Here is a 15,597-nt window from a genome sequence, read left to right as displayed (position 1 = left end):
CAGGGTGTCAGGAAAAGTCCTGCCAGCAGCATCTTTGGAGCGCATTAGCAGCGGTGAACTCACCACTGCTAATGCCCTCCTGCCCATTGAAATCAATGGGCAGCGCTGCCGTACCCCTGGCAATACGCCAATGTAGTGGCGCATTGCGGGCGGTTTCAACCCTTTCTCGGCCGCTAGCGGGGGTTAAAACTCCCTGCTAGTGGGCGAAATGTGCCGCAAATCCGACGGTAAAATATCTGCGTTTTACCGCCGACGCTACCAGTGTGAAAGGGGTCTTATTAAAAACTGATTATCCCTCCTGTATTGAATTATATTGTATTTGTACTGTCTGCCCTCAGGTTGTAAAGCACTGCGCAAACTGTTGGCGCTATATAAATCCTGAATAGTAGTAATAATAATGTTGATGATCTTTCTGCAAAGTCATAAACCTTTATAATAAGAACCTAGCAAATAGGTACCTTGGAATGCCATTTAATCAATAGTAAAAAGCATAAAATAATAATTTTTCTTTATCAGATAAATATTGCCAAAGAGAAAAAAAACTTATAATAAAAAAAATGCTCCTTTCCATAGGGATCATAGAGGTGACAGGGCTGGAGGGGTTAATGGTTATTCTAGTAATAATCCAATCCTTCCCATATACAGAGGTGGGGATTTGCACTCCCTGAGGCTGTATACCCCCAGTCACCTGTCCACAATACTACACACAGAACATATACTCAGAATAATCGCTGGTCACTGACATCTATTCATCATTTACACTTTTATTATAAAAAGAAAAGAACATTGATAGTGACATATATCAATCCACACACCCTGTATATCAGAACCAATAGGAACAAGTATAGCACTGGCTGTAGTAACAGTTCAAATTATTACAGCCAATTACAGTGAGGGGAGGAGCAATAACAGGTAAAGTAATTGGTCAGATAAAGTAACATGTGAGGACAAAAATGTATGAGTTATCATTGTGTATATTAAAGTATATGTCTAGACAAAACCTAATATTCTAATTATAGATGGGGGGGGGGGGGGGGGTTAGAACCCCTGTCAGGTTTTTACTGCAATCTGTGGCTCCATTATAAAGATATCCCCTCACTTACTGTTCTAATGACAGTGTTTTACTAGACAGGAAATTAAGGAAAATTCTAAAAAGGTACAAAGGATAAATAAAAATCAGGCAGAGGTTCTTATCCTTCTCGACTAAAGGAAAATAAGCTTGTTTCTGTTAGTCTTGTTGGAGAGTTCCCCTCACTTCCTGTCTAGTAAATTGTAAGCAAGAAATGAGAGATCTCTCTTATGAAGCCCGAGATAACAATAAAATTTGACAGGGGTTCTAATCCCTTTCCACTCAAAACTGTGAGGAAAGAAGAATACTACAGATAAAAATTGAGTAGGCTTCAGGACTGTCATCCCACTTCTGGCTACACTACATAGTGTGCCAGTTAAAGAAACAAGCATGTTTCTGGTGACACACTGGGTAGTGAAGTCAGGTTTAGGATGAAGATGTGGCCCCAAAGCATGCAGGCTTTTTTTTTTTCTGTTCACTGCTTCCTCCTATAGGCTGAAAAATGCACCAATCAGATTCTCTGTCTTGTGATGTCACCTGGGCAGATTTCTCACAAATGATTCCCCCCACATACCTTTAGACTACCTCCCCCTAACCATAACCCAGCATGGAGGGGCTCAGTGAAGGTGGTGGTGAAGGTGTGGAGGTGTCGGATCGGGACACACATATCATAAAAGGAAATCCAACCGGCCTCATAATCTAGATCTACCCTGACTTTGTTACTGGAGACAATGCCTTGTAATCGGATCCTATTATTGTCATGGACCACCGAGTGCTGATTATTCCCTATCCTCTCAAAACCCCAGGACTTGTCATTAGATCCAATCCATAAATTACCTCCTTTCCTTTCCATAGTGGGGTAACACATCCCGACTGTCCAGTACGCTGACCCCGTGACATCCACTTCCCAGTAAAGTCTCCCAGAGGAGAAACCCTGACTGCTTAACACCTGATTACATTGGAATCTACTTGGCGTATCTGGAACATCCTGATCTGATGACCTTGTTGCAGTTCTCCTGTCTTCTGATATTTGTAGACCATTACCAGCTGTGTTCACATCCAGTAATATGTCTGTAAGTCCTGCCATCCGTGATGCTTGCTGTCCAGCCTGGCGATGTGAGCGTTTTATGCTGGGGATGGGTTGGGGACGTCTCCTGGATGGTTCAGCATTGACGTCAACTGTAGTAGTAGAATGTGGATAGACATGGGTGCCTGTATATTTCTGTACATTTACCTCAGACATGATATCAGATAATCCTGTGTGTAATGTGTGCAAGATCCCCTCCACATCCAGATCCCCTGCATCATAGAGGGGTTCATTATCACGACTCTCTCGGTCCTCATCTCCATTTTTAGTATCACACAAGTCACGTGTGTCTGATTCCTGTATGGCAGTCAGTAAATCCGTCATGTGACACAGCTCCTCAATGCGACCCATCTTTCTGAACAGCTCATCCTTCTTTATGTCCAGCTTTTGGCTCATATCAGACAATGATAGAGCGACCCGCTCTACCTGCCTGGAGATCTCACTCAGGATGCTCTTTTCCAGGTCATCCAGACGTCTCCTGAGGTCTGTGAACAAGGCAGTGATGCTCTCTGTTTCATCATATGCTTTACTTTGCACTTGCCTCCTGTGTTCCTGCAGTCTCTGGAGTCTTTTCTCTGTCTCCTCGCTCTCTGTCGTCAGTTTCTGCAGAACATTTTTCAGTTTCTTTTTCATCTCAGACTCCGAGGCCTCATACAATGTCTCCACCTTGTGTCCCTGGTGTGCTCCATCCAGCCTGCAGGACACACAGATGTATACGCCGTCCTCGGTGCAGTAATATTTCAGTAGTTGCTTATGAATGGGGCATTTCCTGTTCTCCAAGGAAGTGGTGGGGTCACATAAAATGTGTTCTGGTGACTTGCTGTGGACTCTCAGGTGATTGTCACATAGAGACGCTTCACAATGCAGACAGAATTTCACAGCCGGTACAGGAGTGTGAATGCAGTGAGTACAGTAGACTCCGGACGACTCTTGATCTGGCTGAGCAGACAGGAAATTCTCCACTATGTTACACAACGTTATGTTTCTGTGCAGCACAGGCCGCGTCGGGAACTTTTCTCTGCATTCAGGACAGGAACACCCTCCCTCCTGTGTATCCAACACACGACGAATACAGCTCCGGCAAAAGTTATGTCCACATTTCAGGGTTACAGGATCTGTATATGTGGAAAGACAGACGGAACATTCCAGCTCCTTCCTCAGATCAGCAGACGCCATCGCTGACAACAGAAGAGAGAAGTGAAAGTTTCTCACAATCAGTAACCAGCTAGACCAGTTCTGTACACTCCTACACAGGGCAGGGCTGAGGCTGACAATTTTAGTCATAGGAGCCTTTATACAGAGAAACACAGACAAAACATATGATGATTCCTGACAAACTCCCTATTGGAGGAAAATAAACGACATTTAATAATCTGTGGAAATAATGTGCAGGAATATGTCTTCCTCCTTTGTATCATTATATGAACATTTAATAAATCAATTTCCTTTGGGTAACTTAGTTTATCAGAAGGAATACAAGTGATCTGAAGATTAGTGGGGGACAAAAAGGCATGATTTAGGTTTTGTTTAGAAGTCAAAAATGTTCCTTCCTGATCTGAGGGGATGCCTTTTAGCACAGACATCAGAACCTACTCCGCTCCCTTGTAAACTCCATTATGTATTATGGCAGTGAGGATGTCATTTACAATATGTACTAACACAATAAAGAGGAGTTCCACCCAAATTTGGAACTTCCTCTTAACCCACTCCTCTCCCCCTTACATGCCACATTTGGCATGTAATTTTTTTTGGGGGGGAGTGGGGGCTTCAGCAAGAGTGGGACTTCCTGTCCCACTTCCTCCTTCCTGTAGGCGACTAAGCTTAATCGCCTTCAGGAAGGGGCTGCTGTAGGCGATCGCCTAGGACACGTCACAGGTCCTAGGCGATTTCCTGGCCAATTACACGGCGCGGCGCATGCGCAGTGGGTGCCCGGCCGTGAAGCCGAAAGCTGTCACGGCCGGGTGCCCACACTGAGAATGAAAACGCCGGCCGGGGAGGGGGGGAGAGGAGCGGAGCCCCGGCCGGCGCGTCGCTGGAGCAGGTAAATGTCTGTTTATTAAAAGCCAGCAGCTACACTTTTTGTTGCTGCTGACTTTTAATAAACATACAAATGGCTGGAACTCCCCTTTAAATGAGTTGTAAAGGTACAATTTTTTTTTTCTAAATAGCTTCCTTTACCTTAGTGCAGTCCTCCTTCACTTACCTCATCCTTCGATTTTGCTTTTAAATGTCCTTATTTCTTCGGAGAAATCCTCACTTCCTGTTCTTCTGTCTGTAACTCCACACAGTAATGCGAGGCTTTCTCCCTGGTGTGGAGTGTCATGCTCGCCCCTCCATTGAACAACAGGAGAGTCAGAACGCCCACTACGTTGCAGATAGAGAAATGAGCTGTGTGTTAGTGGGTGTCCTGACTCTCCTGTTGTCCAAGGGAGGGGCGAGCACAACACTCCACACCAGGGAGAAAGCCTCACATTACTGTGTGGAGTTACAGACAGAAGAACAGGAAGTGAGGATTTCTCAGGAGAAATAAGGACATTTAAAAGCAAAATGGAAGGATGAGGTAAGTGAAGGAGGACTGCACTAAGGTAAAGGAAGCTATTTAGGGAAAAAAATGTACCGTTACAACCCCTTTAATTACCCACTCCAGCCCCGGAAAGTTTTACCCCCTTCATGACCAGGCTATTTTTTGCAATACGGCACTGTGTTGCTTTAACTGACAATTGCACATTGTGCGATGCTGTACCCCAAAAAAAGTTTTCCCCACAAATAGCTGTCTTTGGTGGTATTTGATCACTTCTGTGGTTTTTATTTTTTGTGCCATCATACGCAAGGAATATGCAAATGAGGAGTTACGCTGATTCAGAAACGAACGACCGCCCAACACTTTTTTTTTTACGTCATTTGCGTTCAGCTTTTTCCGGCGTATAGTTACCCCTGCTATATGAGGGGTAGCTAATGTTAAGTATGGCTGTCGTTCCCGCGTCGAGTTTTGAATTGTTTACATCGTTTGCGTAAGTCGTTCGCGAATACGGCTGGACGTAATTTACGTTCACGACGAAAGCATGACGAGTTGCCAACGTCATTTGGAGCATGCGCACTGGGATTCAGTCGCTGCCGGCGCGTGCGCAGTTCGTTCGGCGCGGGGACGCGCAGCATTTAAATGATACACGCCCCCTACCCGCCGAATTTGAATTCCGCTGGGTGAATTTACGCTACTCCGCCGCAACTTTACAGGCAAGTGCTTTGTGAACTTGCCTGAAAAACTTGCGGCGGCGTAACGTAAATCAGATAGGTGAGCGGATCTTTAGATCCGCGTAACCTATCTGAATCTAGCCCAGATTGTTTTAGGAAAATATATCAAAATGTAATAATAGTTATTAAAAACAATTTCCAAAGATTAATATGGACCACAGTAGTTACAAAAGCAGGATAAAATGACAGTATGCAGGTAGCCAACATTTTTTTCATCAATTTAAGCCAATATGTATTCTGCTACATATTTTTGTAAAAAAATCCTAACAAGCCGATATTGAATGGTTTGCGCAAAAGTTATCGCGTCTAGAAACTATGGGATATTTTTGTGGCATTTTTATTTTTTACTAATGGTGGCGATCAGTCATGGTTAGCGGGACTGCAACATTGCAGTGAGCAAATTAGACTAGTGACACTATTTACATCCTCATAGATTATTCATAGTTGTAATGCATCCCATATATCTACTTATTCTATATATATTGCTCAAGGCATAATTTCATCACTTATTTGAGCATTAATTGTCATGAGAGGTACATCTGTATACATTCATTAGGTAGCCCAATTAGTATTTATTTTGTTTATCACTGGATTGATCTGTTCCTTTTTAGCTATCGTTGTACTGTGTATACATCATGACTTGCATTGTTCTTGTTCCACCATGTATCTATCTTGTCCCTATATTTCGGCCATTTTGTTGTAGCCTTCCCAGTCAGTCTGTATATGATGTTAATAGCAAAAGCACAAACTTCTGGGTTGGTGGATCACCCGCCCGCTCATATAATACCACATTAAATAGCGAAAACCTCATAATGCACATGCACAGACTTTTGGGATCACTGGAGCCCATGGCGCTTGCGCAAAGCTGCAATTTTAATTGATTTTAGACTACAATTAATATAAATTCACCCCGCCACAACTGCTTGGCTTGCCCGGAGGATGGTAGCATAATGCGCAGATGTTGAGTCTGGCGGTGACACATGTGAGACCTGTTGGCTTTTTACTCTGCTGGATTTTATCATGCTGTTTTTAAATAATTAATTGTGAGTTATGTATGAAGCTCGGTGGTGAGATTTTATTCCACTAACACTGGAAACTGCACTATTGGAAGCACTTTTGTATTTATATATTGGTTTGGATTGGCTGCTGAACATCACAGGCACAATATTAAAGGAGAAGTATACGATGTGCAGAGTTTGTTAGATCCCTGCAGGGTCTTTATAGGAACCATCAGAGACCACTAAGGCCCCATACACACGGTCGGACAAAACCGCTGAGAATGGCCCGACGGAAGTGGCCGTACGGCCTGATACGTGTACACACCGTCAGTCCAAAATCCGATCGGGTCAGAACGCGGTGACGTCAAACACATGACGTGCTGAATAAAACGAAGTTCAATGCTTCCAAGCATGCGTCGACTTGATTCTGAGCATGCGCGGGTTTTTAACCGATGCTTTTCTGTACTAACCATCGGTTTGGACCGATCGGGCAGTGGTCCATCGGTTCGGTTTTGAAGCATGTTTTAAAATTTTGGACCGAAGGAAAACAGACCGATAGCCTATACACACGGTCAGTTTGGTCCGAAGAATATGAACTTCGGTTCATTCTCATCGGACCAAACCGACCGTGTGTACGGGCCTAAGGAGTCATCCGCTGATGAGAACCATGCTCAGTTCTGAGTGTGAATGACCCTAACAGGGTCTATGAAGGAGGTGAGCTTCCATTGCACCTGGTAAAGGGAGCACTAGTCACAGATTATCGGTTTTTTTTTAGTGAAGCACATCTTTTCACAGTGAAATTTGAAGCACAATTCTCATAAGAAGATTATTTACATCTATTTTTGTTTATTTTCAATACATTTTTTATTTATTTGGACTATTCATTCAGCATCTTGTTTCTTTGTATGATTGTATTTACTTGGTTATTATTTCACTAAAATAATAATTTATAGCAGCGCTATCATGTTTCCCATTTATAATATGTAGATCAGTGTGCAGAGTTCAGTAGTAGATAGGGCAGTGTAAAAAGGTCAGCGGTATGCAGGGCAGTATACAAAGGTCAGTAGTATGTAGGGCAGTGTACCGAGGCTTTGTTGACATAAACATACACAGAGCCAGCCGACAGCAGATCTATGTCGGACTCCAATACTGAAGGCCCCTTGACCCGCCCTGCATTAAAGCGGGGGTTCACCCTATAAACTAAAAAAAAATTTTTTTTTTCTTCTAGCATAAAATTAGGCATAGTAGCGCGAGCTACAGTATGCCTGTCTTGGTTTTTTTAGCCCGGTACTCACAGTGCAATCATCCTCCGTCTGGATAGGAACGCCCATTCCCCGCGGGGAGTCGGAATCTTCAATGTACGATTGCACTGTGAGTACCGGGCTAAAAAAATCAAGACAGGCATACTGTAGCTCGCGCTACTATGCCTAATTTTATGCTAAAATGTTGCTATGGAGGGTGAACCACCGCTTTAAGGAAACGGAGCCTAGACTGCTGGATGCTTGGCAACCAAGAGGGGCGTCAACATAAGCAGGGAGTCGGAGCGGCTTTGCTGGGATTGGTTACAACGGCACAAGGTGAGGAGGTGGAGCCAGAACTCTAGAAAAGTCTAAGCAAGGGCATGTCCCACTACTTACGAGGCATTTGACGTTACAAGAGTTGTCCCCTGCGTTCCTGCTCTGCGTTGACGGATTTGCGATGGACACAGACGCCGTGATCAAGAGGGTCAGGGATCTCCTAGCAAGAGGCCAAGCTGACTGGCTCCTGCCTCTACTGGCTGGTGAGACTGTTCCCCCAGCCCCTACCTCCCCTCCAATGGAGGTTCCAGAACATGTTGGGCTGCCAGCGCCCAGGGTCCAAATGGCCATTCGCGCACCCTCCCGACTGAGCCCCAGCTCTCCCAGGGCCACTGCTCGTGCCTCTGGTCTGGCTGCTGGAGCCACGGGCGCTGATGGCGCTGGCTCCTCTCACCCCCGGGGCAGTTACTATGTGGATATGTGCCTCCCCATGGGTTGCACCATATCTTGCTATTATTTCGAACTTTTCAGCAGCTTCCTGGAGTGGGTTTTGATTCAGTTTTTTTGACTGGCATTTTTTTGGGATTGGAATCTTGTTATACCAATATGTTTTAATAAAGCTGTGGCCTTGCCCACTTCCAACTTTAAATGGTCTATGTGTAATTATTGGTGGGAAGGTTTATTATGGTTTTAATTAAGTGGTATTTCACATCATCTTTAGAAAAGGCTTTCTTCTGGGATGACAGCCATGCAGACCAATTTGATGCAGTGGGCCTATTCTGAGTGGAACTTGTATTGTTAAAACGCTATATGGTCTTGGCCACTGTGCTGTGGCTCAGTTTCAGGGTCTTGGCAATCTTCTTTTAGTCTAGGCCATCTTTAAGCATGTCACATTATTCCTGCGTAAGGTCTTTTTTCGATCATTATATAGTCAGACTGAACCAACTTCTACCAATATTGAACTAATAAGCGCAGATGATCAAAAATTATTGGACATTTTGAATTCTTTACTAGATGAGAATCTCCCATCAGAGGATGAACCCCTAATACAAATACGCCGGGTTTGGCTCTCCCTCACCTGACCAGCAGAGGGAGCACAACAAGCTCTGTGCCCCCCTCATGCTTGGCGCCTTCCTCTCTGGAGGTGCTTTATGTACAGTTAGTTTTCTTGTTTATAGAAACATATTAAAAGACAGAAAATTGAATGTAAAGCAGTCTGTTTTATTAAGCAATAAACAGCCGTGATTACGCTGATGGCGCTGGCTCCTCTCACCCGGGGCAGTTACTATGTGGATATGTGCCTCCCCATGGGTTGCACCATATCTTGCTATTATTTCGAACTTTTCAGCAGCTTCCTGGAGTGGGTTTTGATTCAGTTTTCTGGCTCTGCACTACCTAGATTACTTTTTGTTTGTAGGTCCAGCGGGTAGCAACGCTTGCCTCCACATGTTGTCTGCCTTTCAGGAGGTATGTAGTGATTTGGGCATTCCTCTGTCGATTGCCAAAACCGAGGGCCCTACCCATGTTTTATCCTTTTTGGGCATCAAAATTGATTCGGTGGAGATGGTCTTTCGGCCCCCGGCGGATAAATTGGCTAGGCTTCTGTCCTTGGTGTGCTTCGACAGGAATGCCAGGAAGCTCCAGCAGCTTTAATCCCTGTTGGGGCATCTTGTCTTCGCTTGTCGGGTACTTCCGTTGGGTAGGGCCTTCTGTAGGAGGCTGTCGTGGGCTACGAAGGGCGTGTCAGCTCCGCGTCATTACATACGCATAACCAAGCCGATGCTTGATGATTTGGAGGTATGACTGTCTTTCTTGCAGTCCTATAATGGTCATTTTTGCTGGCAACTGGAGGAGGTGCCGAAATCGTAGCTGGAGTTCTACACTGACGCCTCAGGCTCTTGGGGTTTCGGTGCCTTCTTCCAAGGAGCTTGGTCCGCTGAACCCTGGCTGACCTCATGGGCCCACCTTGATTTGTTGTGGAACCTGACTCTTTTGGAACTCTTCCATTGCTGTTGCCGTGGTATTGTGTGTGTGGGGGGGGGGGATTGCGGAACAGACAAGTGCTTTTTTGGACTGACAACATGAGCGTGGTACAGGTGGTCAACCGCCAATCCGCACGTTCTCCCCGATGGTCTCACTGTTGAGTTTTTTGGTTCTTCGATGCTTGCAGTTGAATGTGTGGTTTAGGGCAAAGCACGTTCCTGGTGTTTCTAACTCTATTGCCGATTCCCTTTCTTGTTCACAGTTCGACCGTTTCCACTCATTGGCCCCAACGGCTTCTCCGGTGGGCCTCCCTTGCCCGAAGTTCTTGTGGACCCTCATTTTCGATGCCTGTTAGACCGCATTGGTGCCTCGCTCTCTCGGAATACGTGGATGGCCTATCGGCGGACTTGGGCTGACTGGGTGTTGATGCTTGGCAGTGAGTTCCTCCTTTCCTCCCCATGGGACAGGCGCTTGGCTCTTTTTTCATATCTTATCTACCTTCATGAGAAGAGGGTCTCTGGTTCATCGGTGGGTACTGCTCTCTCAGCTCTTTCCTTTTGGTTTAGACTCCTTGGCTGGGAAGACATCACGAACGACTTTGTTGTTAGTAGGGTTCTGCGAGGATGGCGACGTCTGACTTGTTTTCCCGACTCCCGGCGTCCAGTTTCGGTCCAGATTCTTACAAGTATTCTGTCTATCTTACCTAGGGGTTGTTTCTCCTCCTTCGAGTGTCTCCTCTTCCAGCTTGCTTTTTCCTGGGCATTCTTTGGCGCCTTTTCGGATAAGCCAGCTGGTCGCTAAGGATCGACGTTCCTTGGGTGGAGTGTTGGCCGAGAATGTACTTACCTCGGATTCTTTTGTCTCTATTCTTTTGCCCTCTTCTAAAACGGACCATTCTTCCAGAGGTAAGCACGTTGTCCTCAAGGCCTGTGGGGGCCCTTTTGCCCAGTTCGCCCTTTTGCCCAGTTCCTCTCCGGTTCGGGTTTGGATCATCTGGGATTCTTTTGTTTACTGGGCTGACGTGCCTCCAACAGGAGCTACGGGAAGAACCTTGGTTTCCAGTCGCCAGGATACGCAGGTGTGGTTTCCGTGGACTTAGTTGGGCGGAAATGTTGCCTGAACTGTTGAACCTTAGGAGATTTATTCAGGGTCCTATTGTCCTTATCATCCACGCTGGGGGTAATGACGTCGGACTGTCTCGTTCAGTGGACCTCATTTTGGCGATCAAACGGGACGTGGCTCGTTGCTGTGCCTCATTCACTAATCTGACGGTTGTTTGGTCAGAAATTGTTCCCCGCCTGGTCTGGGCTTGTGGCGTCCCGGGTGCGAGCCTGGAGCGTTTTCGGCGCAGGGTAAATGCTCAGGTGTCAAAGTTTGTTCGCCATATCTGCAGTTTTGTGGTACGCCATCGGGAGCTGGAGGGGGATAACAGTGATTTGCTGCGATCCGATGGGGTACATTTGAACGATATTGGCATCGACATCTTTAACCTAGGCCTCGCTGGTGGCGTCGAGCAAGCGCTGGCTGCGTTGGGGCGCTAGTCTGTGTACCACTGACTTGCGTGTGGCGGTTTTACCTGGCCAGCAATTGGCATTACTTTATGGCCAAGCCCTTAAGTTGCATTACGGCATCAGTTTAATGCCTGTCTCGCACTGATGGTGGAGACAGGCCTCTTAGACTAGACAGTTTGTTTAGATGCTCACGGTGTAACCGTGACTGGCATTTTTTTGGGATTGGAATCTTGTTATACCAATATGTTTTAATAAAGCTGTGGCCTTGCCCACTTCCAACTTTAAATGGTCTATGTGTAATTATTGGTGGGAAGGTTTATTATGGTTTTAATTAAGTGGTATTTCACATCATCTTTAGAAAAGGCTTTCTTCTGGGATGACAGCCATGCAGACCAATTTGATGCAGTGGGCCTATTCTGAGTGGAACTTGTATTGTTAAAACGCTATATGGTCTTGGCCACTGTGCTGTGGCTCAGTTTCAGGGTCTTGGCAATCTTCTTTTAGCCTAGGCCATCTTTAAGCATGTCACATTATTCCTGCGTAAGGTCTTTTTTCGATCATTATACAGTCAGACTGAACCAACTTCTACCAATATTGAACTAATAAGCGCAGATGATCAAAAATTATTGGGCATTTTGAATTCTTTACTAGATGAGAATCTCCCATCAGAAGATGGACCCCTAATACAAATACACCGGGTTTGGCTCTCCCTCACCTGACCAGCAGAGGGAGCACAACAAGCTCTGTGCCCCCCTCATGCTTGGCGCCTTCCTCTCTGGAGGTGCTTTATGTACAGTTAGTTTTCTTGTTTATAGAAACATATTAAAAGACAGAAAATTGAATGTAAAGCAGTCTGTTTTATTAAGCAATAAACAGTCGTGATTACGCTGATGGCGCTGGCTCCTCTCACCCCGGGGCAGTTACTATGTGGATATGTGCCTCCCCATGGGTTGCACCATATCTTGCTATTATTTCGAACTTTTCAACAGCTTCCTGGAGTGGGTTTTGATTCAGTTTTCTGGCTCTGCACTACCTACTGTAGATTACTTTTTGTTTGTAGGTCCAGCGGGTAGCAACGCTTGCCTCCGCATGTTGTCTGCCTTTCAGGAGGTATGTAGTGATTTGGGCATTCCTCTGTCGATTGCCAAAACCGAGGGCCCTACCCATGTTTTATCCTTTTTGGGCATCGAAATTGATTCGGTGGAGATGCTCTTTCGACTCCCGGCGGATAAATTGGCTAGGCTTCTGTCCTTGGTGCGCTTCGACAGGAATGCCAGGAAGCTCCAGCAGCTTTAATCCCTGTTGGGGCATCTTGTCTTCGCTTGTCGGGTACTTCCGTTGGGTAGGGCCTTCTGTAGGAGGCTGTTGTGGGCTACGAAGGGCGTGTCAGCTCTGCATCATTACATACGCATAACCAAGCCGATGCTTGATGATTTGGAGGTATGACTGTCTTTCTTGCAGTCCTATAATGGTCATTCTTGCTGGCAACTGGAGGAGGTGCCGAACTCGTAGCTGGAGTTCTACACTGACGCCTCGGGCTCTTGGGGTTTCGGTGCCTTCTTCCAAGGAGCTTGGTCCGCTGAACCCTGGCCGGCCTCATGGGCCCACCATGATTTGTTGTGGAACCTGACTCTTTTGGAACTCTTCCATTGTTGTTGCCGTGGTATTGTGGGGGGGGGGAATTGCGGGAACAGACAAGTGCTTTTTTGGACTGATAACATGAGCGTGGTACAGGTGGTCAACCGCCAATCCGCACGTTCTCCCCCGATGGTCTCACTGTTGAGTTTTTTGGTTCTTTGATGCTTACAGTTGTGTGGTTTAGGGCAAAGCACGTTCCTGGTGTTTCTAACTCTATTGCCGATTCCCTTTCTCAATCACAGTTCGACCGTTTCCACTCATTGGCCCCAACGACTTCTCCGGTGGGCCTCCCTTGCCCGAAGTTCTTGTGGACCCTCGTTTCCGATGCCCGTTAGACCACATTGGTGCCTCGCTCTCTCGGAATACGTGGATGGCCTATCGGCGGACTTGGGCTGACACATGCACTTTCCGAAAAGACACTGCGGCCAATAACCTGCTGCACGCCACGAGCCACCATCCACACTGGCTAAAGAATGGCATTCCAGTAGGACAGTTCCTACGGATAAAGAGGAACTGTTCTAGTGACGTTGATTACTGACGGGAAAGCCAGGATTTATATGCACGATTCCGGGAACGCGGGTAGACCCACGGTCAAATTAAAAAGGCCAAGAAGAGAGCGGCGATCCGCGATCGACTTGACCTATTAACTAAAAAACGTACGATGGAAAAGCTCCCCCAGGATTCCAGTGAACCGATTAGAATTATTACACCATATGGATCCCAATGGGACCCGGTTCGCTCGATACTGGAAAAACATTGGAGCATCTTAAAAAATGCCCCTACATAGAACTCCCTGGTTGGTGACTCTCCAAAATTGGTGGCATGTCGAGCCAATACCATCAGTGACATGTTGATAAAATCCGAGTTCGTCAGGGAACCTGATTCCACCTGGCTCTCCAGCTATTCACGGACATTGGGCATGTTCCCATGTAACAAGTGCCAGGTGTGTCCCTACGTACATAGGACCTCAACTTTCACCGATGCTCTTGGACATGACCTCTATGAGATAAGAAGCCTGATCAACTGCTCCACTACACGTGTTATCTACATCATCACCTGCCCCTGCCCTAAGATTTACGTGGGCAAAACAAAAAGAGCCCTGAAAGTCCGGGTGGGTGAACATCTACGGGAGATCAATGAAAAAGAAAAAATGCCCGAAAAACCTTTGGCGAAACACTTCGCCCTTTGCCACAACAGAAGTTCAAAAGGTTTAACTGTAAAGGGCATTTACGCACTGAAATTGCCCAAAAGACGGGGTGATTACGACCGCGTCCTTCTCCAAAAAGAGAAGTGGTGGGTCTACCATTTAAAATATTTAATACCGGTGGGTCTCAATACCGAACTGAATTTACAGATCTTTTTGGACCCTTGATGAAAGACCATACATGACAGCTGGTCCAGAACCCTATTATTACCTCAATACCCCTGTTGCTATACCCCTGAACTAATCTCTTTTATTTTACTTCTTCTCAAAGCTTTAATTCTATATACGTATTTTGATATTGGTAATTCTTTGCTACAGTATCTCTGAGTGTGTGTTTACAACTACTGGATCATTGCCTACCTATGATTTCTTTTTACTCTGACTAAAAATCTAAATATAAATGTCATTCTTATTAGCTCCTCTTTTGCCCTCTATAAATATTCTAAGAAAATATTCAAAAATAAAATAAAAAACTGATAATTCATCTGGTCCCAGCACACTACATGTGCCCCTTTCTTTACGTCCATATCCTTTGTTTTCCTTCTGTTTTTTCCCTATTGTTGTCTACCCCCAAATTCCACTATCCAATTCCCCTACTATGTATTCCCGATGTCATTTCCCTTACTATGAATGTATTTTAAAAGTATGTGTTTTTTACTTGACCAAACGGACCCGATTTGTGTGCAATTATCACTTGTGCGAATGCCGATTAAAAGCCATTTCATTTGCATACAAAGCGGATCCATTCATAGCTTAGAACTATGACGTTTTCTTTACAATTACGGCTCCCAAAATTAGACAATGGGACTTAAGTTATTGTAAAATATCAATAATTGCACTCCCTCTGTCTCTTTATGGTGATACTCACCAGCTGTGACTTCTGCATATAAGCACATCACGGCCAGTGATCCGATACGAAGCTACGCTACGCATTGACGTCATCACCCAGGCACGGTCACGTGACGTAGCGTGTGAGTGAATCGAACGGAGGAGACGGAGGAGCCTGCAGCGTCAGCGGTACAGGCTGATTCCACACGCTGCAGCTTTGAGTGTGGGAGTGAGCGAGAAGGACATCAGAAAAAACTACTCAGGCACACTCCACTATGCGGGTAAATCATGCATGATTGTTAAAACACCAAAGGACTAATGGACACCTAGGAACCACTATTCCATCTGGAGAGCATCCTTCCAAAGGATAACGCGGGGAGCGATCAACTGCTATCACCAAGTGTGAATGACCTGGTCAAACAGCAGGAGCTGACAACATGTGGTAATGTACACATATGACAAGAGTATTGAAAATGTACTAACAAGTAAACCACTGGTCAATTTAAGCAG

At 45.7% G+C, this 15,597-nt stretch overlaps 1 protein-coding gene across 1 annotated transcript; it reads right to left on the bottom strand.

The window, feature by feature from the left end:
- Positions 1 to 1,028: 1,028 nt before the first annotated feature.
- LOC120924387 (E3 ubiquitin/ISG15 ligase TRIM25-like) lies at positions 1,029 to 3,398 on the bottom strand. Its single transcript, XM_040335316.1, has one exon. The coding sequence runs from the start codon at positions 3,330 to 3,332 to the stop codon at positions 1,620 to 1,622; it is 1,713 nt and encodes a 570-aa protein (XP_040191250.1). The 5' UTR covers positions 3,333 to 3,398; the 3' UTR covers positions 1,029 to 1,619.
- Between the last annotated feature and the right edge of the window lie 12,199 nt (positions 3,399 to 15,597).

Source organism: Rana temporaria, chromosome 1 (genome assembly GCF_905171775.1).
Source record: "Rana temporaria chromosome 1, aRanTem1.1, whole genome shotgun sequence".
Classification (NCBI taxonomy): domain Eukaryota; kingdom Metazoa; phylum Chordata; class Amphibia; order Anura; family Ranidae; genus Rana; species Rana temporaria.
The sequence above is the reverse complement of the archived record's forward strand: the minus strand, read 5'-3'. Positions and strand labels throughout refer to the sequence as shown.